The sequence below is a fragment of the Panthera uncia genome, assembly GCF_023721935.1.
Source record: "Panthera uncia isolate 11264 chromosome A1 unlocalized genomic scaffold, Puncia_PCG_1.0 HiC_scaffold_16, whole genome shotgun sequence".
In the NCBI taxonomy this organism is placed as follows: Eukaryota; Metazoa; Chordata; class Mammalia; order Carnivora; family Felidae; genus Panthera; species Panthera uncia.
Genome location: NW_026057576.1, coordinates 68,889,612 through 68,915,712, shown reverse-complemented (window position 1 = coordinate 68,915,712; position 26,101 = coordinate 68,889,612). Strand labels below are relative to the sequence as shown.

Below are 26,101 nucleotides of genomic sequence, written 5' to 3'. Positions count from 1 at the left end.
GTTTCTTGGGACTGGGTAGATGAGACAGTGTGTGAGTGGTGGGTGCTCTGGGGGCATGTGCATGTGATGAAATGATCCCCCACAATCACCAGCCCTGGAGGTGGGGGTGGGGGTACAGCATGTGCTGTCGGAGACATTCTGGACAGCAAAGATTTCTCCCACACGTACGTCAGTCTTTTTGGGACACGTGCCCTAATGCTTTAGAGAAGAGCTGCACTGTATTTTTTAGGACACTGTGTCCCAGGAACACACACATACACACAGAACTCATACAAGAGTCTGGGAGAACAAAGATAGATTATGTGAAGAAATGGAACTATCTATAACAAAAAAACCCAGGCAAGTCACAGGCATCTAATGAGGGCAGGTGATGATGGCAGAGATATGGGTCCTTAACTGAGAGGATCACTAGGTGAAAATAGTAGAAACAGGCATTGTGCCTGAGGCCAAACCTGGTGCTCCACATCCTTATTAAATCTTCTTACGGGCCTGGCTGAGGAAGGGTTTTCACTCACCCAGGAAATGGGTAATCCTGGTGTCCTGGTGGGGCTAGAACTTGAACCCAGGGCAATTCCATCTTGTTTCCAGATGGAGACTTGAGTTAAGCTCCCCTGGGTAAAAGCTAAGAAACGAGAATGTAAAGAGACTTATCAGCGATCTTCATTGAAATTGAGGCAGAGGAATGGATAAATCAGTTTGGCAAAGATAAGGCCTAAAATTTATGGAATCCTAACATACTGCAAAAAAGCAAGTACAGGGGTGCCTGGCTGGCTCAATCAGTGGAGCATGCGACTCTTCATCTCGGGGTTCTGAGTTGTAGAGATTACTTAAAAATAAAAAAATCTTTAAAAAAAAAGCAAGTACAATCAGAGTGGATAAAGGGGACTTTGTACAAATACTGATGTTTGGCAGGCCTTTAAAAAATAAGTTGGCTTTATTGATTTATATGAGATGAAATTCACCTATTTAATATTTGAAGTTCAGTAATTTTTTTTCAGTTCAGTGAATTTTTACAAATGTATATACTCATGTGCTCCCCACTATAAGCAGATACAGAATATTTTCATGAACCCAGAAGGTTGCCTCATGCCCCTGTGCAGTCCATTTCCTCTATTCTCCCAGCCGGAGCAGCCACTGCTGTTTTCTGCCCCTCTGATTTGTGTTTTCCAAAATGTCAGTGGACACTCATCATATGGCATGTAGCCTTTTGCATCTGGCTTCTTTCACTTGGCATATACATTTGAGATTTATCTGTATTATTACATCTATACTCCTCAAATTGTCTATGCATTCTCAGGTTGATGGACATTTGGGTTATTTCCAGCTGTTGCCTACTATGAATAGAACTGCTGTAGACATTCATATATAGGTCTTCATGCAGGATATGAAATTATTCATCTTGAGTATGTTCCCAAGAGTGAGATTGCTAGGTTGTATGATAAACATATCTTTAATTTTTTAAGATTGTTTTCCAAAGTTGCTGCACTCTTTTCCAAAAGCAACGTATAGTTTCAGTTGCCCTACATCTTTGTCAACACTTGGTATCAGTAGTCTTTTCAATTTTACCCATTCTATGATAGTACCTTACTATAGTTTTTATTTGCATTTCTCTAATGATTAATGTCATTAAGCATCTTTTCATGTGCTTATGAGATTCATATGTCAGGAGAGCGTTTAAATCTTTTGCCCAGTTTTAATTGGGCTGTTTTTCTTCTTCCTGATTTTTAAGAGTTCTCTGTATATTCTGGATATAAGTAATTTATCAAATATATTCAGGCATACCTTGTTTTATTGCACATCACTTCATTGCACTTTGCAGATAATTAGGTGTTTTTTTGTTTTTTGTGTGGTTTTTTGTTTTTACAAATTGAATGTTCGTGGCAACCCTGTTCCAAGCAAGTCTACAGTTGCTATTTTTCCAATAGCAGTTGCTCACTTCATGTCTCTGTGTCACATTTTGGTAATTATTGCAATATTTTAATCTTTTCTATTAATATTAAACAGCTGAATCTTGAACAATGGAGGGGGCTAGGGACACCAGCCCCCCTACAAATAGCCCAAAGTATGCATGTAACTTGGACTCCCCAAAAACTTAACTACTAATAGCTTACTGTTGACCAGAAGACTTATTGATAACAAACAGGTGATTAACACATATTTTACATATTATATGTATTACATACTGTATTCTTGCGACAAAGTAAGCTAAAGAAAAAATGTTATTAAGAAAATCATAAAGAAGAGAAAAAGCATTTACAGTACTGTATTTCTCAAAAAGAATTCAATTATAAATGGACCCACAGAGTTCAAACCTGTGTTCAAGGGAGAACTGTATTTGTTATCTGTGATCAGTGGTTACAACTTGCTGAAAGCTCAGGCAGTTAGCATTTTTTTAGTAATAAAGTATTTTTTAAATTAACATGTGTACAGTTTTTTAGACATAATGCTGTTGCACACTTAATATAAAGCATAGTGTAAACATAACTTTTATATGCACTGGAAAACCAGAAAATTCATTTGACTTGCTTTATTGCAATGTTTGCTATATTGCAGTTATCTGGAACCATACCCGCAGTATCTCCAAGGTCTATCTGTGTGTGTTTTGGAGATGTTTTTCCCAGTCTGAGTTTGCCCTTCCATTTAATCATCAGAGCCTTTTGAGAGCAGGTTTTGATTCTGATGAAGTCCATCTTATCCATGTTCTCTGTTTATTTGTACTTTTTGTGTCCTATCAAAAGCTTTTCTTCTAGAATTGTTACTCTTACAGTTTGCACACATTTTAAGTATATGGAATGAGATGAGTTCTTTTTTTTTTTTTTAATATGGATATCCTGTTTTCCAGTACCTTTTGTTTTAAAGACTGTCCGTTCTTGAATTACCTTGGTACCTTTATCTACTTCTAGACTCTCTATTCTGTTCAACTGATTTTTTTAACCAGTTATTTTTATTGAGATAGAATTCACATACCATAAAATTCACCATATCAAAGTGCATGTAATTCAGTGGTTTTTAGTATATTAACAAGGTTGTACAACCATCACTACTGTCTAATTCTATAACATTCCCATTACTACAGAAAGAAATTCCATTGGTATTTTTTCCAGCTTTGTTGATATAATTGGCATATAAGTTTAAGCATACAGTGTGTTGATCTGATACATTTATTTGTTTTAATGTTTATTATTGAGATAGAGAGCATGCATGCATACATGCGAGTAAGGGGAGGGGTAAAGAGAGGGGGAGACAGATCTGAAGCAGGCTCTGAGCTGACAGTAGAGAGCCCCATGTGGGGCTTGAACTTACGAACCATGAGATCATGACCTGAGCCGAAGCTGAACAACTGACTGAGCCACCCTGGTGCCCCAATCTGATACATTTATATATTGCAATATGATTACCACCATAGTACCAGCTTACATCTCTATCATGTCACATGTTGTTAATTTCTTTTTTTTTAAGTTTTACTTATTTTTACATGTTTATTTATTTTGAGAGGAAGCGCACACGAGGAGGGGGAGAAGCAGAGAGAGGAGAGAGAGAGAATCCCAAGCAGGCTCCACACTGTCAGCACAGAGCCCTATGTGGGGCTCGATCTCACAAACTGCAAGATCATGACCTGAGCCTAATTCAAGAGTCAGACACTTAACCGACTAAGCCACCCAGGCTAATTTTTATTTAAGTAATCTCTAACCCATGAGGGGCTCAAACCCATGACCCTGAGATCAAGAGTTGCATGCTCTACTGACTGAGCCAGCCAAGCATCCCTATTATTTCTTTTTTGTGGTGACATTTAAGATCTCTCCTGTCAAATATATAATATAGTACTGTTAACTGTATTCACAGTGCTGTGCATTAGATCCCAAGAATGTATTCATCTTCTAACTGGAAGTTTGTACCCTTTGATCAACATCTCCCCATTTCACCCAGCCCCAGCACCTGGTAATTGCCATTCTACTCTGTTTCTACAAGTTTGGCTTTCTGTCTTTCTCTGACGTTCATTTAATATGCCCTCAAGGTTGATCCATGTTGTTGCATACAGCAGGGTTTCCTTCTTTTTCATGGATGAGTAGTATTCCATATGTTACATGCACATACAATCTTTTTTATCCATTCATCTGTTGACAGACATTTAGGTTGTTTCTGTATCTTGGCTGTTGCAATTAGTGCGGTGACACAGGAGTGCAGATATCTCTTTGTATATATACCTGTGAGTGGGATTACTGGATCATATAGTAGTTCTGTTTTTAATTTCTCTGTGACCTCATATGATCTACCATACTGTTTTCCATAGCAGCTGTACCAATTTACATTCCCACCAACAGTGCAGAAGGGTTGCCTTTTTTCTAGCCCTTGCCAACCTTTGTTACCTCATCTTTTTGGTGATAGTCATTCTGACAGGTATGAGGTGATACCTCATTGTAGTTTTTTTCTAATGTTTATTTATTTAGAGAGAGCACAGGAGCTGGGAAGGGGCAGAGAGAGAGAGAGAAAATCCCAAGCAGGCTCCATACTGTCAATGTAGAGCACAAGAGTCAGATGCTTAACCAACTGAGCCACCCAGGTGCCCCTCACTGTGGTTTTTATTTGCATTTTTCCGATGTTGAGCACCTTTTTATGTACCTATTGGCCCTTTGTATGTCTTTGGGAAAATGTCTATTCAGTTCCTCTGCCCCTTTTTTAATCAGATTGTTTGTTTTTGTTGTTGTTGTTACTGAGTTGTAGGCGTTTTTTTTTTTTAAATATATTTTGGATATTGACCCTTTATCAGATATATGGTTTGCGAGTATTGTGTCCCATTCCATAGGTTGCCTTTTCATTGCTAATTGTTTCTTTTGCTGTAGAGAACCTTTTTAGTTTGATGTAGTCTCACAGATTTTTGTTTTTGTTGCTGTTGCTTTTGGTGTCATATCTGAAAAATTGTTGACAAGACCAATGTCCAGGAGCTTTTCCCCTGTATTTTCTTGTGAGAATTTAAGTTTCGGGTCTTAATTTAATCTCTAATCCATTTCAAGTTAATTTTTGAAGTGGTGTAAGGTAAGTATTCAATTGTATTTTTCTGCATGTGGCTGTTCAGTTTTCCTGACTCTATTTATTGAAGAGACTGTCCTTTTCCCGTTTTGTATTCTTGGTTCCATGTATAATATTAGTTGACTGTATACACTGGGGTTTATTTCTGGACTGTCAATTCTGTTCCATTGTCAATGTATCTATGTTTATGCCACTACCATACTGTTTTAATTACTGTAGCTTTGTAGTACAGTTTTAAATCATGAAGTGTGATGTCTCCAGCTTTGTTTTACTTTCTCAGGACTGCTTTGTCTATTTAGGGTCTTTTGTGGTCCTGTACAAGTTTTAGGATTGTCTTTTATATTTCTGTCAAAAATGCCATTGAGATTTTGATAGAGATTGCATTGAACCTATATATAGCTTTGGGTAATATGGACATTGTAACAATATTAATTCTTCCAATCCATGAATATGGACTATCTTCCCATTTGTTCATGTCTTCAATTATTTTTAATCAAAGTCTTACAGTTTTCAGTGCACTGATCCCTCACCTCCTTGGTTGAATTTATTCCTAGGAATTTTATTCTTTTTGGTGCTTTTGTGACTGGGATTGTTTCCTTAGTTCTTTTTCAGATATTTTGTCATTATTGTATAGAATACAATTGATTTCTTTGTGTTGATTTTGTATTCTGCAGCTTAACTAAATTTGTTAATTAGCTCTAACAGTTTTTTGGAAGACTCTCTAGAATTTTCTATATACAAGAATGTATAGTTTTCATACAAAGACAGTCTTACTTCTTCCTTTCCAGCATAGATGCCTTTTATGTCTTCATCTAGCCTGACTGCTCTGGCCAGGACTTCTAGTAGTATGTTGAATAAGACTGGTGAGAGTGGGCATCCTTGTCTTTTTCCTAATCTTAGAGGAAAAGCTTTAAGCTTTTCACTATTTTGTTGTCAGCTGTGGGTTTGTCATATATAAACTTTATTATGATGAGGTATGTTCCTTCTGTACCTAGTTTGTTGAGAGTTTCTATCGTGAAAGGATGTTGTGCTTTTGTCAAATGCTTTTTCTGCATCTATCGAGATGATCGTATGATTTTATCTTTCATTCTATTAATGTCATATTTGTCATATTTGTTGACTTGTGTGTGTTGAACCATCTTTGCATCCAGGGATAAATCCCACTTGATTATGGTATATGATCCTTTTAATGTGCTGTTGAGTTTGGTTTGCTAATATTTTGTTAAGAATTTTTGCATCTGTATTCATCCAGAATATGACTCTGTAGTCTTCTTGTGGTGTTGTTATTTGGCTTTGGTATCAGGTTAATGCTGGACTTGTAAAATAAGTTTGGGAGTATTCCCATCTCTTCAAGTTTCTGGCTGAGTTTGAGAAGGATTGGCATTAAGGTGGAATTCAGTGAAACCATGTGGTCCTGGGCTTTTCTTTGTTGGGAGGTTTTTGATCACTGACTTGGTGTCCTTCCTTGTTAATAGTCCGTTCATATATTGTTTCTCCGCCGATCTATCTTAATAAGTTGTATGTTTCTAGGAATCTATCAGTTTTTTGTAGTTGTCCAATTTGTTGGCAGATAATTATTCATAGGGGTCTCCTGTGGTCCTATGTATTCCTGTGGTGTCAACTGTAATGCCTCCTCTTTTTATTCTGATTTTATGTACTTGAGTCTTCTTTTTTTCTTAGTCTAGCTAAAGTTTTGTCAATTTTATCTTAAAATAAACAGCTCTTAGTTTCATTGATGTTTTCTATTTTTCTGGCCTCTATTTATTTCTGCCCTGATCTTTGTTATTCCTTCCTTCTGCAAACTTTAGGCTTAATTTATTCTTCTTTTCCTCCTTCCTGGAAGTCTGTCCTCTACTCTGTTACTATATGTGTTTTAAAAATGTAAAATGCAATTTTATGAAAGTATAACACATCAGAAAAGTGTGGAAATCATATAGCATGATAGGAATCATAATAGGAACACACCGTGTAAACAGCACCCAAATCAAGTGTGCTCATGTCTTTCCTTGGCAGTAACCACTGCCTGACATCTAGCAGCAGAGGTCAGTCTGGCTATTATTCATGTTCTTATAAATACAGTCATACGGTATGTGCTGTTTCTGCCTGACTTCTGTCACTCAGCATTGCTTGTGAGATTCATCCATGTTGTTACATGTAGTTGTCCATTCATTCTCACTGCTGTGGAGTTTTCCACAGTATACCACACTTTATTAGCCTGTTTTAATTACTGTTGAGGGACATTTGGGTAGTATCTGCATTTGAGTTATTATAAATAGTGCTGATCAGAATATGTCAAGCAGTCTTCCACTGGGGTTGCACTAGATAATTTTTTAAAACACAAATCTTACCATGTCACCTCTCAGGCTTAATACCCTTAGTTACCCCATCACATAGGGCTGAGAGTTAGGTCTCTAGTGACCTGGACCCAGCCTCCCTCCTCTGTCTCTTCCCCTATAGTCCTGGCCTCACACTCATGCCCTGACCCCCAGGCATGCCCAGGCTGTCCTCCTGCTCAAACCACCCATTTGTCCCCTAGCCATCCCCTGACTTGTGTCTACCTCTTTCCTGTTTCTCTTCAAAGACTCTGCTGTTCAGATAGTCATTCTCCTTTGGGACCTGTGATGCCCTGCTTCCCCAGGCATGTCTCATTGGCCTCCCCACAGTGTGTCTTATAATCATCTTTTAATGTAAATCTCAGGTGTTTAGTACCTGGGAAAGAGGTACAGTCCACCTGGTCTGCATTGGTCTTGCTCTCACTATGAGACAGGGACCTGCTCTCTAAAGAACTGTCTTTATTCCAAGATTGGAACAGTAGGAGGGAGAGAGAAATTCCTTAACTTAAAAATAGTTGAAATCTTTGTTATAGTGATAGAATGCCAAATTTGCATGAATTTTGAAGGATCAGCTCCTTTGGGCAACTGTGGCCTGGTGGTGTCCTTCCCTCCTTGGGAAGCTGGGGGATGATGCAGAGAGAGGTGGCTCTTTCTGGAGCTCCCCTTCCTTGCCCTCCCCTGCTGCCTCTGTACCATGTCACACTGGACAGCAGAGCCCAGGGGTCCTGGCTGTGGGCACCCACTCAAAGGACTGGTAGAGAGTTGCACAGCTACTTTAAGTAGGGGGCTTCAAGTGGGACTGTCTTTAACCTTTAGTTTGTAGTTTGTGAAGCATCACCTTGGGGGGGGGGCGGATTGCTTTGTCATTTGGGGGAAACTCCTGAGATACCAGATGACATCTGTTACTACCAGCTCTGGCTGGAGTGGGGAGACGGTTTTTCCTCCTGCTGACCACAGGCTGGTTGGTCCCAGGATAGAGGAGGGTGGAGAGGAGAGACACCTTATTTTCTTCTCTTTGTGTTTATACATACAACATGGCTTTTTGTTTGTTTTTCAGTAAGAAAGTCTTTTGGGCAAGGAAAATGACAAAGCTCCTATAAACAAAAAACTAAAATCCTTGGGCTATTTGATTAGGAAAATGAGCAAACCCATGGTAGCTTCCCTGAGTACTTCTGTTTATCATGATTGAAAGAACATTTATAAACCTAAAAAAATATATCCAGTAATGGAAAAACAAAGCTATTGTTCTGTTGTTTTGAAATAAGTTTGAAAAAGTGTTTAAACTAAATATAGCAGTATCTGTTCTTTGATAACCACAAAATAGTAACAACAGAGTTTTACATTCTAACTGGATTTTGCTCTTCCCAGGAACAGACTCTATGTTGGCTTTTAAGTGATTTTTAAAAGCCAAGTTAGACCAGATTGGCTTTTTAGTAATATTTTGAGTCCTGGGATCCATCCGCGAACACTAGCGAGGCCAAAGTGTCATGGACCCTGAGGAAGAATGGTGTGTTCAGCCTCAACGCTACTGACTTCTGTCAGCTGGTCCTAGTGATAATGTAGCTTTTAAAGTGGGATTGAAAAAAACATTGGTGGGGATTTCGTACATGAAAGGATTGGATTCAGTTCAGTGCATTCAGTTCCCTTGAAACCCAACACATTTTTCTAGTAGTTTTGGACCCAAAGAGTTCTGGCTGCCATCAGCAAACAGTGATCAGCTGCGTGTTTAGGCCCCACAGGAATGTGAGTAAATGGATCCACTTTATGTGAAGTATTTAAAAGTATGTTCAGTAACATAGCCTTCATTTCCTCCCCACTTCTTTCTTATAATTCAGTTTTTGCTGCCCTCTCAACTGTTTTAATTGAGTTGAACTGAGGGAATGAGAAAAGCCCGGGAAGGATTTGAATGCTTTGGGGACAGGTAATTAATTAAAACCCGCATTAGGCTTAATATTCTGTGCTTTTCTTTTTAAGAAAGCTTATTTCTTTTTAAGAACTGTTTAAAAACGGAGATCCGTGTGTCACATGTGCACCGGGGGCGGTCCTCCTGGTGCTCCAGCAGGCAGTTACCTTCCCTCTAGGTCTGCATTCCTCCCCCTCGCCTACCTGACTTCCTGTGGGTAGCCAGCACCTTTGCAGAGAATTTAGACAGGATTTAACAATATTCTCAGCAAAGGTAATTCTGAAGGTAGATCTGTTTGTTACCGGAAGAATTAGGTCCTGAATTCCAGAGCCCACTGGGAACGGAGTTCGGCTCATTGCTGATTCACTGTGGGCTGGCAGTGCCAACTGGCAGGGGAGCATGGGGCCGGGAGCACTGGACACACCAGTGGGTGGGAGCCACGTGTGCTGGTGGTTTCCAAGTGATGCTCAGGGCCACTTTGGTGGTCTAGGTCGTGCTCTGGAGCTTTGCAGTTGTATCTGCTGGTCATCTTCCAGAGTCCTTTCGCTAATTCAGTTCTGTCCCATGTCATTCAGAGAGGCCTGTGATCTGCCCCCTGTGGATCCCGGGTCCCAGGGCAGCCGAGCCCAGGGTGCCCACAGGCCCCTCTGACAGTCAGCAGGGGCTTGGCTTTGACCTCTGATTTCCCAGCTCTCTGTCCAGTGCTCCTTCTGGGAGGCTTGTTTCTGTAAAGCCATGAAATACTATATTAAGTAGAGGGAGTGAGGGCTCAGACCTAGCCAGGAACCCTCACCTGCATTCGTAGCAAGTTTATTCACTTTTGGGTAGGCCTGACTTCTAAAGCGTTATCTTAGAGTTGTTTAAACAGGTGTATGTTCTCTTCTTTCTAGAATAGTTTGTTAGCACACTACCTAAAAAAGCATGGCTTTGTATGACATTTTGTAATAGTTCTGTGTTGCTTCTGACTCACATGTAAGTTGCACTTCCAAGCTTCCCATTCTCACCTAGGAAAGCAGATCAGTTGAATAAAAACCATTTTGTTACTACAGACTTAAAATGTTTCTGAAAAAACCTTTCAGTAGTACACTAAAGGATAGTCCTTCCCCTTCTCTCTGCTGCTTGTGGGCCTGAGTTGTCATGGAGGAAAAACAAAGACCTTTGGGGGGATACGAGATGCAAGTTACCTGCCTCTAACCAGACCCACTGGCCCCTTTGCCCTGCCCTGTAGACAGACACTGGGTTGGGACACGGTGCAGATTCTTGGCTCTTTCTCTTGACCCGAGGGCTTGTGCCAGGCGGCATGAACATACCTTGAGCAGCTGCCAGCATGTCGGGGAAGAGCTCCACTCTTCTCTAGCAGGCTTGCAGATATACTCTAACAGGCAGATCATTTGCTGTGTTTCTTAGTAGCCAAGTGTGGGAACCTCCGCTCAGTCAGCAACAGTGGACCGGCCCTGGGTGGGCAAGGATAGCTGGTGGGGCCTGAGTCTGAATCCCAGCAGCTGATTCACTGCTCCCTCAGCCCCAGCTCCTAGGGCTGCTTCACCTTCCGGGAAGAAGTCTTCCGGCCTTGTACTGCATGTTGGGTTCCAGAAAGTGACTAAGGGAGGCCACCACAAATCCTAAATAAAAGACAGGAAGTGTTTGCTGTTGACTGGGGATTGTGGAACATGTTGAACTCAGGTAAGAATATAAACTGATAATCATATAGACTGAGAGGCTGGCAAACTGTGTTCCTTCTGTGATCTCATTTCATCTTTTTCTTTACTTCAGTTTTCTTTGAGATATAATGTATACACAAGAAAATTTACACATTAAGTACGTAGGTGGATGATTCTGACAAACGTATACCTGCCTTCCTACATTCAAAGCAAGTTCTGCTTGGAATGGAGTTTTGCTTCTCCCAGCTGACCTGGTCATAGACATACCATGTTACTTGTGCCCACTGAGTCTCACAGAGTCCCATGCTCCTGTCCCCGAGACTGTGCTCCTGGGGCACCAAGAATGCTGTGTGCCAGTGGGGCTGCGTGGATCTTCTCTGTTCGCTAGCGCTCCCTCAGACTTAAGTTCAAAGATAAAATTATTAGGAATTCCAGGATGGTGGCAGCCTCCGAGTGCTGATTCCATGGTGCCTGGCACCCCGCAGGTCTCCGTAGACACCTGTGGCTGCCTTCTGGGTGAGGATATCAAGGGAGTCCGGTATGGAGTGGTGGCCCAAGCCACCAGCTGCCTGGGCCCTCTGGAGGCCAGAGGCAGTGAGAGAAATGCCTCCTCCCAGAGTTGGGCGAGAGCCTTCGGAGGGCAGGACAGGTGAAGGCAGACACAGCTGCTCTGTCGGCTATAACTGGGCACCTTGTGTAAGTCACTCTGCCTCGGTTTCCCCATCTGTAAAATGGGGAGAAGCTAGAGAGTAAGGAGCTCTCCCATTGAATGTTAACTTGAGAATGTAAAATGAAGTATTTAGCACAGGGCCAGGCACGGAGTAAATGCTGTGAACTCTTGATGGCCAGCATTATTCATACTGTCCCCTCTGAGCCACAGGTGGGCTCTTTGTGAGGACTCTCAGCACCTTCTTCTGGGCATCTCACCGGCTGATGGTACCCAGTGCTCTTCCCACCACCTCCAGCTGGCGGGGCCAGGCCTTTCCAGACCTTTCTGTGCCTCCGGCCAGGAGGCAGCAGCACTGCCACCCTGGCCGTGCCTGGTGTTTGTGGCTGTGGCCCTGGCAGCCCTGGCCGGGCCACTGTCCAGCCTGTTTCCAGAGAGGCCTTTCCCTGACTTGGCATTTGGGGACTTTACAGCTGTTCTTCCCAGACTTTTGAGTGGGCCCAAGGATGTGAGGGCATGGTCACGTCCCCCTCGTTGGTCACTCTGTGTTTAAAGATGGTAAAATAATTGCCTTAAAAGTGGTATGGCATTCAAAATTTTATTTGTAAAAATGTCTGGTATGGCCAAAGAGTGAAAACGCATGGAATGGTTGCTGAGGCAGCATTCAGAGGAACCCGTGTGGCATCAGGGACCATAAAGCGCCTGTTTGTTTCATGGACCCATGAAGGGTCAGAGTTGGAGGGGACAGCTGTGAGTGGAGACCCTCGCTTCTTGATTTCAAAGGCACCGCTGTTTCACCGGCGCTGCTCGGTTAATGTAAGAAAGGTGTTTTGCCATCAACGTTTCCGGGGTATTCGGTGGGGTTGGCGCGGGGTCGGCCGGGCAGGAAGCCCTTGTCGTTGCTGGAAAGAAACTAGCAAGCAGGAGAGTGACAGCATCAAAGCACCCACAGGATGCGGCCGGAGCCCTCCCTGGCGCGTCGCCCACGAGCCACTCAGAGGGGAGAGTGACGTGACCTTCCAGCGCTTGGTGCTCCAGGCCGAGCTCCAGCTTAAAGTTCAAGGCATTTTGTTTTTTCACCTGTTTCCTACAGTTCTGAGAAACTTCTAAAGAATTAATGTGTAACTGTATCAGACACTCAGCGGTTTTCTCAAGGGAAAATAATGTTACAGTCGGGGGAGAAGCAGCCACTTGACTGAGATGCCAGAGTTTTCTATAAAATAAAAACCCTCCTTAGAGCAGGCGCGCACAGCACATGCGCTTCTTACCGAGATCCGGCCACACTTGGTGACACCTGCTAAGGGCGGCTGGTGGCCACGGAAGGACTAGGGTGGCAGCTGGCTTTGCTGAAGTGGGTCCTCATTTGTGACAGGGTGGCCGGGGTCTGCGGGAGCCAATGCTGAAGCGGCTTCATACGGCAGGAGAAGGGGGAGAAGATGGGAGAAGACAGGCCCGACAACCGCATACTTCTCTGGGGCAGGCATTTCTGGAAACAGTGCAGTGCCAAGAGGCAGGGCCGGCTCCTAGGCGCTGAGTTTTGTGCCACCCAAATCCCGCCACTTCACCCACCTTCTCGAACCCTCTTAATTTGACACCAGCCAGTGAACAGTGTTAGCGGCTTGATGAATTATCCAAGAAAACATACAGATTTACTAACGTTTCCCCATTTCATTACATTTTAATCCATGCGGGATGAATATTTTATGGAGGTGCCTTTACTTAAAGGTTGTTTTCATGTTAGAAGCTGGTGCCCATTGAAGTCCCTTTGCCAGTAAGTTTGAGAACAGTTCACCGTTAGCCCTTTGCTTCACCTGGTACGTGTGTTTCTAAATGTGGTCTCAGCCTTTGCGATAGCTGCCGTTTGTAAACTAGCACAATAAACTCTTACTGCAACCCTGCCTTTTACACTCTTACCACCAGGTGGCTAAGAAAAAAATTAAGCAGGAAAAATCCAACAATTATGGGAATGATTCGTAATCACTTTCAATTTCTGCTTCAGCGATGAAATACGAAACTATAGACGGGCTGTGTTTGAAGACTGAAAACTGCTGAGCAAGGGGCAGGCGTTTCCAGCAGCGCCAGGCCAGATGGGCACTTCCACGGGTGGTTTCGTGTTCTGAAATATTGACAATGCTAAAGCAACCAAAATTTGCTGAAGTAGAAGTTTCTGTGCCTGTCCCACCTCCCTACTGACCCCTCACTGTCCACGTCATTCCCAACCAGTTGGTTTGGGACAGGGGTTCAGTTTTGGGCTCCTTGACTCCCAAGTGGAGAGTCCTGAGACCTTAGTGCAGCAGTGGCCTCCCACTCAGTCCTGTATACGCTGGTAATGTTGGCAGAGATGGTGCTTCAGGTCATATAGAATTGGCTCCTGCCACACTGAATAATGTTAGCATCTCGTGTGTCTCTCTCGTTGATATTGTAGGGTAATCCATGTGTGGTGGATGGTGACATAACAGGGTTGAAAAACACTTTTAGACGTCCTCTCATAGACCCCATCTGTTAGCGGAAGGACAGCATAACAAACCGTGACCCCCCCGCCCCAGTCCCTGCCATGGCTCTGTGGCATTTAAAGAGGATGGCCGATCTTATCCCACAAATATGAAACCCCACCAGTGTGCCTGCCTGTGGTGCTCAGCCTCCCCTGTGCATTCCAGTTGGCCCTTCAATTCTCTAATTTATTAACTTTGACAAGTAACCTCTTGGTTGTACATGATTTTATTCACAATTTGTTTTTCTGATTCAAAGTGAACATGAGTGCCTTAATCCTCTAATGGGAATTAATTGCTTGTTTCAGTGCTTAACTCTGATCCTTTCTCAATCCCCACAGGGATGAGTTTCTTCCTGAAGGATCTGTGTTTGTTCAAAACACAATCAGAAAGGTAATGATGTTTTTCTTATGAAAGGAGCCAGAAATGCAAAATGTTAATTTTTTTTTTTTCCTCCCCTTACATAAGTAGTAAAGGATACAAGAGATGAAATGTAGACTACTATAATTTGGTCATTCTAGCTAGCTACATTTTTTCCTAGTAAAGAAGTTTAATTTTTATTGCTAGGTTTTCTTTTATGGGAAAAAGCTATCTTCTGTAGAAGAAAGCTACTGGACTGATTTTCCACAGAGTCGAAGTTAACAACCTGTGGCCTAACCATGATCATTTCTATGTAACAGCACCTTCCCAGGGAGTCTTGGCTCTGAAAACTCATCAACACCCAACCAGTAATTGATATGGCGTGATTCCCTCTCCCATTTATTATGTAGAATATTAATTTTTATTTTTTTAAGAGGCTTCATTGAGAAGAATATAAGCCAGTAGATATTTTTATAAGATCTTAATGAAGGAGGTAGGGTGGAGAACTTCAGAACATTCATTGGGTTCTGAGGCCGGGCACACAATCAGCAGTCACTAGAGATGGGATGAACCCAGGTTTAAAATAACTTTTCCCAAAGACCCACAGCTGCTGAGTGGTAGAGGTGGGGATTTGATTCAGGCCTGTCATTGTGCCACAGTGCATCTCCTTACACTTACCATGCACTGTGTTCTTAAATGTCCATCTGTAGAACACTGAGGCCACCCTACAAGGGTTCAGCCCACACTGCTGTCTGAGCCCACAGGGCTGGCCAGGCCATCAGTGTCCTAGAAGAGGCCTACCCTGGGGGGGATACACCACAGTAAAGCAGAGACAGAGCCACTTCTAAAGGTCACTCTTCAGTTTCCTCTGGAAAAGCCCAGATGGCTCACCTAGAGCTGTTCCTAAACTCTTGCATTTTATCCAAAACTCTAACCAGGCTGAAACATAGTAATGTATGAGCCTCAGGAGGTGGCATTCCCTTCTGCTGTGGCAGTGCTGCCTGGTCCCAGCCTGGATGAATCACACGCATATTCTCAGCTAGCCCTGGCTGGGGTTCGGAGAGGATCTGGTGCATGTACGTAGACTTTTTGCTTTTTGCATGTCCTATTGGCTGTGACCCTCATCGCAGCCCTTGGAGACAGGATGAACCTGTCAAAGAAAAGAAAGGAAAACTAAACCCAAAGCTAGCAAAAGGAAGGAAAAAATAAAATTGACAAACTTGTGTCTAGATTTACTAGGAAGAAAAAAAGATATAAATAAAGTCAGAAATGAAAGAGGGAAAAGTACAACCCATTTAGTAGAGATAAAAAGGATTATAAGAGAACTGTGTGCCAACAAATTGAAACCTGGATGAAATGGCTCATGCCTAGAAACATACCCTATCAGGATAAATTGTGATGAAATAGAAAATCAGAGTAACCAAAAAAGAGATTGAATTACTAATCAAAAACCCCTTAACAGAGACCAGAACCAGATGACTTCACTGATGAATTTTACCAAATCTTCCCAAAAATTGAAGAGGAGGGGACACTTTCAAACTCATTCAATGAAACTCATTCAATAAGGGCAGCATTCTAATCTGATACCAAAACCAGATTAATATCCCTGCTGAAGATTGATGCAAAAATTCTAAACAAAATATTAGGAAACAGAATTAAATGGATTATATACCACCACCAAGTGGAGTTTGTCTCAGGAATGCAAGGGTGGTCCAACATAAGAAAATAACCAATGTAATACACATTAACAGAATGAAGGGGAAAAAGTTGACAAGATTCAATGCCAGTTTGTGGTAAAAACACTTAAACTAGAAACAGAAGGCAACTACCTCAACATAATAAAGGCTGTATATAAAAATCCCCAAACTAACATCATACTCAATGGTGAAAGACTGAAAGGTTTTCCTCTAAGATCAGAAAGCAAGCATCCTTGTCTTGTTCACCACTTCTTTCAGTGTAGTATTATAAGTCCTACCTGAGGGGTGCTTGGGTGGCTCAGTCAGCTGAGCATCTGACTCTTGGTTTCAGCTCAGATTACGATCCCAGGATTGAGCCCTTTGTTGGGCTGAGCGTGGAGTCTGCTTTGGATTCTGTCTCTCTCTGCCCTTCTCCCCACTTTTACGCACTCTCTCATTCTCTCTTAAAAAGAAAAAAAAAATCCTACCTGAAACAATCAGGCAAGTAAAATGCTTAACAAGGAGGTAAAAGGCTTGTACACTGAAAACTACAATACGTTGCTGAAAGTAATTAAAGACAAATAAATGGAAAGACAGCTCGTGTTCATGGATTGGAAGATTAAATATTGTTAGGATGCTCAGACTACCCAGATCTACCAAATCTATAGATTTAATGCAACTGTCATGAAAATTCCCAAAGGTGACTTTTTGCAGAAATAGAAAAATCCATTCTGAAATTCATGAAGAATACCAGGCTACCGCAAATAAGCAGTGTAATCGTGAACAATAACAAAGTTGGAGGTCTCATACTTCCCGACTTCAAAAAACTTACTGCAGAGCTACAGTAATCAAAACAGTATGGTATGGAAGACGGCAGAGTCTACAAATCAATCCTTGCATGTATAGTTAAGTGATTTTTGATGAGGGTCCCAAGACCAATGGGGAAAGTTCAGTCTTTACAACAGTTGAGAAACTGGATATCCATATGTAAGAGAATAAAGCTGGACCCTTACTTTACATCACATACAAAAATTAACTCAAAATGATCAACAACCTAACAGAAGAGCTAAGGCTATAAAACCCTTAGGAGAAAACATTGGGCAAAAGTTTGACATTCCATTTGGTAGTGATTTCTTGGATAGGACACCAAAAATGGTAAAAAAATAAAAAAATAAAAAAATAAATAAAAATAAAAATAGGGGCGCCTGGGTGGCTCAGTCGGCTAAGCGTCTGACTTCACTCAGGTCATGATCTCGCGGTCCGTGAGTTTGAGCCCCGCGTCGGGCTCTGCGCTGACTGCTCAGAGCCTGGAGCCTGCTTCGGATTTGGTGTTCCCTCTCTCTCTTGCCCCTCCCCCGCTCCTGCTCGCTCTCTCTCTCTCTCTGTGTCTCAAAAACAAAATAAAACAAAACAAAAAAAAAAAAAACGTTCAAAAGTAAAAATACATTGGACAACACCAAAATTCAAAACTGTGCATCAAAGATGCAATCAACAGAATGAAAAGGCACCCCCTATGGAATGGGAGAACATATTTGTAAATCATGCATCTGAGGAAAGGTTAATACCCAGAAGATATACAGAACTAGAACTCAATAGTGAAAAACAACCTGATAAAAAAGTGGGCAAAGCACTTGAATAGACATTCCTCCAAAAAAGATACATGAATGACCAATAAGCACATGAAAAGATGCTAAAACATCACTAATTATGGAAATGCAAATCAAAACCACAGTGAGATACCACCTCACACCAGTTAGGATGACCACTATCAAAAAAAGCATCAGAAAACAATGTAACAAGTGCTGTGGAGAAATTGGAGGCCTTGTGCACTGTAGGTAGGAATGCAAAATGGTACAGCTGCTAATAGAATACTATATGGAGGTTCTTCAGAAAATTAAACATAGAATAACCATATGATCTAGCAATCCTATGTGAGTGGCTGCATTATTCACAATAGCCAAGAAGTGGAAGCAACCCAAATGTCTTTTGGTGGATGAATGAACAAATATGGTGTATGCATATGATGGAGTATTATTCGGCCTTAAATAGGAAAGAAATTCTGACATGTGCTGCAACACGGATGAACCTTGAGGACATTATGCTCAGTGAAATTATCCAGCCACAAAGAGATAAACACTATATAATTTCACTTATGTGAGGTACCTAGAGTAGGCCAAACTCATAGAAAGCAGCATGGGGTTGCCAGGGGTGGGAAGACAGGGAAGGGGGAGTTCTTATGTAATGGGTATAGAGTTTCAGTTTTGTAAGATGGAAAGAGTTTTGGAGATGGATGGTGGTGATGGGTGCACAACAGTGTGAATGCACCTAACACTAAACTGTACGCTTAAAAATGGTTAGGATGGTAAATTTTATGCTTTGTGTATTTTACCACAATTTTTAAAAATTTGAAAATAAGAGAAATACAGAGAAGTAATTGATTTATCAAATAAAATTCAGTCAAAACAAAGGGAGGGGAGAGAAAAAGAGTGTAGTATGTCCTTGGCACTGTCACTGCAGAGCCTGAGTCCTGGGCTGTACGTGACAGGGTCACAGTTCCCCTTGGGATCTGGAAGTGCAGAGCCCTGGAGGCATTCAGAGTCCTATAGATGTAGCCCAGTTCCTGGTGCTGCCCCCACAGACTCTGTGCAGGGAGCCTCACCTTGACCACTTTAATTTGCTCATCCCTCAAATGAGGTACCACCACCCGTCTTTAACGGGGTGCTGGGGATCCGGTAAGCTGGGATGGCACGTGGCACTTGGCCCAGGGCCGGTCATCGCAGGGAAGTAATCAGCCCCTGCAGAAGTGCCATCCTCTGCAGCCCTCTGACCACAGTTTCTGTCCTTCCTCCCCTCTCCTCTCCTGGATGAGGCATTTCTTTACTTCCTTTGCAATTGAATCCCTTGAATAATGGAAGCATGACACTTTCTTTGCTCAGAACCTGCTCTGGCATCTTATGGGTCTCATTCCAAAGCCCAGGCTTTCTCCAGTAGGACTGTTCTAAACCTCTTTCCATTCTGCAAGTTCTCAGCCCTGGTGGCACCCGCCCCATCCTGGACAGACAACATCACCTATTTTAAGGAAAGGCCAGGCAACCCGGCACAAACGTCCCTGTGGCCACCCATCTGTCCTTTCTTTTTTTTTTTTTTTTAATTTTTTTTTGTTTGAGAGAGAGTGGGGGAGGGGCAGAGAGAGAGAGAGATACAGAATACGAAGCAGGCTCCTGGCTCTGAGCTGTCAGCCCAGAGCCCTACGCGGGGCTTGAACACACAGACTGTGAGATCATGACCTGAGCTGAAGTCGGATGCTCAACCGACTGAGCCACCCAGGCACCCCCCATCTGTCCTTTCTAAGGCAGGGTCCCCCTCACCACACCCTGGGTGCACTCTTTCCTATTGTCCCTGCTCCACTTTTTTTTTTTTTTTTGGATGCTGCCCATTTACCAACCTGTCTTTCCCTTGACCTTCACAGCAAGCGGAGGAGAGGCGAATATATCTCCTCCTTTATGTGGGGAGGGAAAATAATATGCCCTCTACCCTCATAGGCTCTTGACTGAGACACTCTCTGTAATAAAAGATTAACAGGAGAGGAACACACAAGTTTTGTAACACATATACCTCCTGCATACATGGGGAGACCCAGGAGAACGGAGTACCTCCGCACATGACCCACACCCTCCCCTTAAATACCATTTCCAGCAAAAGGCAAAAGAAGATGTTGGGGCCAGGAAGCCGGCTGTGGGAGGTCTTCAGGCAAAGTACAGTGAACAAGGGCAAGGATGTGCATCTCTTGGTCTTTGCCTTTGGCATCGATAGTTTCTAGAGATGTAGGCATCTTCTGCTTGCTGGTAGAGCTGGGAAGATAATGTATGGAGACACCCCTTATAGATGTAAATGACTCTTATATAAAGGGTAACTTCTATCAGAGTTTCTCCTGTGTTTCTTAAAAACATTCATCCTAAAATAATCCTCATGCCAAAGAGGCATATTTTGGGGTGACCAGCTCTGTTCCCTACAGCGTGCACCCCTGCACTCAACACGAGGCCTCTGGGTACACAGCCTGCATCTCCCTGAGGGCTGTGGTGGCCTTTTCCTGTGGTTGCTTCCCATTCTCCCCCCTGCTCTTGCCTCAGCAGACAGGATTCCCCCTCTATAAGCAGACCTCTCTCTGTCCCCCCAGCCATCACCAGCCCTCTCTGTGCCCATGATTGCTACCTTACTGGCTTTTCTCTTGGCGACCTTAAACACACCCAAGTCAGTGGTGCCATAAACTCTCCTCAGTGCCCCTCTAAGCAAGTGGTTTCCAAACCCCCACCTCCATCCCAGTTCACATTGAGCCTCTGGAAAGATGATGGGGCTGAGGGCCCTGTGAAGTGGCTGGATGGGTGGTGCAGTGAGGGAGACACAAGAGGAACAGGCTCTTCTGTGCCTGCTTTCTCCCTAAAAATCACTCTAGTGGCCCATAAAGACAAGATGGTAGACAGAAAATGACTTAGCAGCCTGGAGAAACCGGAAACCTAAGACCCTGCATAGTAAGAAGCCAGCAAGCAGCTAGCCACCTGGTAGAGCAGAGCAGCAGAGGAACTCTGGACTCATGGGCATGCGAAGACAAGGATCAGAGTAGAAATAGGAGGAGAGGGTGAACGTCCTTATAGGGAGCAGAGACACCAGTCTCCCTGCTTCCTGCAGAGAACAGGTGGGTTACTGTCCAGAGAGGCTTGGTATTGGGGACATCAGGTCCAGCTGAGGGTGGGGTGAGTGGCACCCTGAAAATGGGGATCGAGGGAAAATCTGCATACCTGTAGATCATTATCTGGCACCCCCCAAACCTGTACCCAGATCCCCCACATGAGGCCTGTCGACCATCAGGCTCCCTCCCTAGCACACAGAGCTTTAATTTCCTATACGGTGTCTTGATTCTCAATATGAAAGGCCAACAGCCAAGGATTACTGGCATTTGAAGAAAACATCTAAAGAAACACACCAAAATAGAGGCAAAGCAGGCAAAGATGAAAACAACAAACCAAACGCATGATAATACCTTCCCAAAGATGAGAGATAGTTTTGTGCTGGGAAGGAAATACAATGGCAAAAAATAGACACAAATTCATAAAAGACCTGGAAATTAGTCTATAAAGAAAAATACCTGGGGGGCACCTGGGTGACTCAGTTGGTTAAGCGGCAACTTCAGCTCAGGTCATGGTCTCGCAGTCCATGAGTTCCAGCCTCAAGTAGGGCTCTGTGCTGACAGCTCAGAGCCTGCTTTGGGTTCTGTGTCTCCCTCTCTCTCTGCCCCTCCCCTGCTCATGCTCTCTCTCAAAAATAAAAACCTTTTTAAAAATTTTTGAAAAAAGAAATACCTGGAAAAAAGAAAACTGGGAAATTAATCCAGGAAACACAATACCTGAGTATTAGACGACAAGAAAGAGAACAATAAGGTAGGAATGAGAAGAAAATTCCCCACGATCCAAGATGGTCAGTTTTCAGATGGGAATTCCCGGCACAATAAATGAAAGAAACCCACAAGAAGATACACCATTACCTCAGAATCCAAGGGAAAAAGGAAAGCCTTGAGAGTTTCCAGAGAGGAAAGCTCAAGTCCTGAACAGAGGATGGGGGAGTCCAATAGCACTGGACTTCTCAACAAGAACTTGGGAAATCAGAAAACAAAGAAATGACTTTAAAGTTCTTTAGAAAATTATTTCTAGAATTCTCTAACAAGCCACATTGTTAATTGAGGGTGGGAGAAAATTAGCTTCGGCACAATGAGGGAGTCGATGAAGAAGGGGCCATGGGACCCAGGGGCCAGGCTCCTGCACTGGCTCAGGGGAGCCCTTGGCAGCATGGCGGTACATCCCAGATGGCAGCAGTACCAGATTGCAACAGGATGGGCTCCAGGGGTGATGGCTCCAGGGGAAAATGAGGAGAACCCAGTGGGTGGTGTTAAAAAGAGAAGCAGAGGCCCAAAATGGCTGCACTTAGGCCAAGGCACTAAATCAAGACTTTACACCCAACCTAACTGTCCTTTCAGACTTCCCCAGAAATGTAGTCTGAAGTGGTCGATCAGGAGTTTCCTGATCAGTGCCAATGAAGTGATCTGTCACAGGCCCTGTCCGTAGCCCAGAGAACAGGAAGTAACCCACCTGGTGAGACTGCCTGGCTCCCCTCTAAGGGAAGGTGACCTTGCCCGGAGCAATCCTGTTCTTTTGCTAATAACTTTCTTGCCCCGCCGCCACCGCTGCAGTCCTGTGAAAAGCTTCCATCTGGTACAAGTCCTTGGAGCGCCCCTCCATGTGCCAGATGGGGGCCGCCCAACCTACACATCAAGGCAATGCCATCCTCACACTTCCTGAGTTCAGTGTTTGTTCTTTAACAGTGGTCAAGGCTGAAAGGATTCTTACAGCACTTTCTGAAAATGTGAGGCTGAATTAGTGTCAGAGAAACTTGAGCAAAGGGTGGGGGGGGGGGGGGGGGGGGGGAAGCTGCAAGCAATTTTTAATTCCAAGGAAAACAGAAAAGTTGTCCAAGAAAGGAAGTTAATGATAGTACACTGTGTGCTTTATCTGAGAACAGTGTTTACATAGTTCTGCTGCTGAACTGAGTGTGGGTCTGAGCAAACACTGTGATGGGAGTCCGCTGGACGCAAGGCGGGCATGCGTCCTCAGGGCACCGGTGGCAGTGATGACCACGGCCACCAGGGCACGCGGGACCACCGGCGGTACGACCTCACGGAGCAGCAGGCTGCTGTTTCACTTCTTTTTACAGTCGAGACCAAGAGGTTAGGTGGTTTGCCTGAAGTCACAACCCAGGCAATTGGGTTCTAAAGTCTGTGCTGTAAACCACTGAGCTCACCTGCTTCAGGAAGGTAAGACAAAATGGAAAAATCCAGAAGTAGGCGTGCATGTCATCAACAGTACGCAGATAAATACCTATGCCACAGCTTAAGGCTTAAAAGTTCAGCCTCCAGGGAGTGGGAAAGGGTAGGCACTTTCATCTTTCCCGTAGAACTAGTTCACGGTTACATTACGCACACATATTACTTTTAAAAAAAATTTAATCAAAGAGGAGAAAGCTGGGGCGCCAGTGATGGCGAGAGCAAGTCTCCAGTTTTGAATGGCTTTGTCCACCTGCGCGTTCTTTGATCCTTACCGGCCGATGTGGTTTCCACACTTGCTGCCAGCTCCGAACACTCCAGCGGGAAACAGGACAGGCGGCCCTTCAGGGAGCAGGCCCCTTGGAGAGAAGTTGGGGCGAGGCAGGGCTGGGTGGGTGCTGCTCTGGGCCGGCCCGAGGAAGCTGCTGTGAAGGGGCCTGGAGGTGGGCAGGTGACCCCTGGGGTGGGGGGCGAGGCGAGGCCTCTGTTTTGGAGGAAGACCCTCTGGGCGGAGGCTGCAGGAGGGCGGGAAATGGCTGGACCCGGGGTTGCACTGGGTGGAGCAGTGGACAGAGCCTGCTGGAGGGCAGGATACACACGTGGGGGAGTCGGGGCTGCTCCCAAGTGTCTGGTCTCCGCAGAGACCCGTCCAGTGCGCTCCCGCTGTCCCCACAGTTCGTGCTGACGCTCTCTGTGCCCAGCTGTGCCATCCCCCAGCCCCGGCCACTCTCGGCTCCAGCGTCTACTCCTTCCTCTTCCCTCTGCACCTGTGCTCCAGCTCCCGCCTGATTCACCTCCGTGCTGTCCTCCCTGGCATGACTCCCTCCACACCCCATAGCTCTGCTCTGTCCTTCCCTGTCACCAGGGTCACCAGAACAAGAGCTCTGGGTGCGTCCCCGTCCTGTGCAAGGTGACCCAATGTTGCCAAGTGTTCAGGGTGCACATGCACGGCCAACCTGGTGCTTCTCCCACAGCCGAGCCTTCCTGAGGTTCATCCAAAATCTGTGCATGTCCTGACGTTCCACTGATGACCGAGAGGGACGCAGTGGACAGGAGGGGAGGTCAGCAGGCGTGCTGGTTTGTGGGGGCTGGGCATCCTCCCCAGATACCCTGAAGAGGTCGGGTGAGGCCGAGACCCCCATACCAGGAAGTGGAAGTTCTGTGAGCCAAGTGGGACTTTTCCAAGGACCACCTGATGGGTGTCCAGGGACATCACCCTCCAGCTGTTCGTGGCTGGTGGTGGGCTGCTGCCGGCAGACGGGCACGTCCTCTGTTGTCCTGTGCACGGTGTCTTCCTTCCAGAGCCTGCCGTTATCACACAGCGTTGGGCCAGGAGGGCAGTGAAATGCAGGCTTTGGGGAGGGGCCCAACTTGCCTAACTTCCATTTCTAGTTTTGTTTGAGTCACTTTTACACAAATGACTTCTAGCAATTTATGTAACAATCTGTAGCCCAGACCCAGGTGAGCAGTAAATATTTACCTTCACACAAGAGCCAAGGTTGCTGCGCTGAGTCACAGTGAGTCACAGGGAAGCATCATTACCCTCTAGGACCTTGAAAAGGGACACGGAAGGTGTGATTGTTGAAGTTTTGCTGGGTCACGCTGCCAGGACTGGTGTGTAAATTTAGTACTAGAACCTGAATGACCTCTTGTAGCGGATTCCATGGGCCTATCTTATATGTATGCAGGTACCGTGTATGTATACATATTTATATTCACTTACCAGTATTTGTTCTATAAAGAATATTTATTGTATAATTTGTACAGTCATTTTAAAAAGATTAAAAACTAACTGGTCTAAGAAACAGCGGTTCTGAGGGCTTGATCCCGAGACAGGCTGTCTTCCTCTGACAAGTATGTTCTTAAATGAGTACCTTTTCCCAGAAGGGTGACTATAGAAGGTGGTTGGGTGTTCCTGGCACCTCGGAGCCCAGCACAGGATGGTCGAGAGTAGTGGGCTGTGGGGCTAAGTGGGATTGCGAGCACCCGCTCGCCCAGCAGACCCTGGAACCTTCCCAAAGTCTCCGACCCCAGGCAGGACTGAAAGCCCTTCCCCGGCTCTCTGACACATTCAGTAGGTACCGGTCTGCTTCCCTTCTGTTTTGCAGCTCCTGCGGCCCGCATGGCTCGTGTGTTCATATACGGGACCCTGAAGAGAGGCCAGCCCAACCACAAGGTCCTGCTGGACGGTGCCAATGGCCGAGCGGCCTTCCAAGGCCGGGGCCGCACGGTGGAGCCGTACCCCTTGGTGATCGCCGGCGAACATAACATTCCGTGGCTGCTTAACCTCCCAGGGCAGGGGCGCCGCGTGGCGGGGGAGATCTATGTCGTGGACGAGCAGATGCTCAGCTTCCTGGATGAGTTTGAGGGTTGCCCCGACATGTACCAGCGCACCCCTGTGAGGGTCACGGTCCTCGAGTGGGAGGGCAGGCAGGGCACCCCGGAGGAGATGCCGGCCACCAACGGGACCCTGCAGTGCTTTGTGTACAGCACGGCCTCCTACGCACCTGAGTGGGTCCGCCTCCCGCACCACGACAGTTACGACTCCCGGGGGGAGCATGGCCTTCCCTACAACCCGCGGGAAAACAGGTGAGAAGGGCCAAGGTGGACAGAGCCCTGGTGATCAGTCGGGGACACCAGCCTGGCCTACACTCGCTGAAGGTGGAAGCATGATAATGCCCTTTGAAGCAAGTGTTTGTACACTCAGTGTGTGGGAAAGGGGACGATCTCTTCTTCAGTCACAGCTGCTTCCCGCAGTCTCCTGCACCTGAAGTCTGTCTCTCCAGTAGTGCTTTGTTGCTTTTGTTGCTTAAAGGCGGCCATGGGCTCAAATACATCGGATAAGGAAATTCAGGATTTTAATTCCCCTAAATGACATTTCCAGAATTCATATGTCATACTTTTTCTTTGCTTTGATCTGAAGATAACATTTAAAATGTAGACTTTGTGTTGCAGCTAGATTTTAGCAACCCTGCTGTATTGATTCTAACTTGTAGCAGCAAGAAAAGTAAGTTTTTAAACCGATTTTGATTATCTCGGTATAATAAAAGAAACTCAAGAAAAACACACTGTGTTTTGGGGTAGTTTTAGACTCTATAAAACGTCATTGAGTT

The 26,101-nt window shown here is 44.7% G+C and overlaps 1 protein-coding gene across 4 annotated transcripts in view; it reads left to right on the top strand.

The window, feature by feature from the left end:
- GGACT (gamma-glutamylamine cyclotransferase) overlaps positions 1-26,054 on the top strand; it is a 47,380-nt gene extending 21,326 nt beyond the window's left edge. For 3 of the 4 annotated variants that reach the window (XM_049647168.1, XM_049647166.1, XM_049647167.1), the window contains exon 3: positions 25,097-26,054. In XM_049647168.1, coding sequence (XP_049503125.1) covers positions 25,111-25,581 — 471 coding nt within the window. In that variant the 5' untranslated portion in view covers positions 25,097-25,110 and the 3' untranslated portion in view covers positions 25,582-26,054. Of the gene's footprint in view, positions 1-22,722; positions 22,980-25,096 lie in introns of those variants that run through there. The other variant, XM_049647169.1, reaches the window with a different exon arrangement.
- The last annotated feature ends 47 nt before the right edge of the window (positions 26,055-26,101 follow it).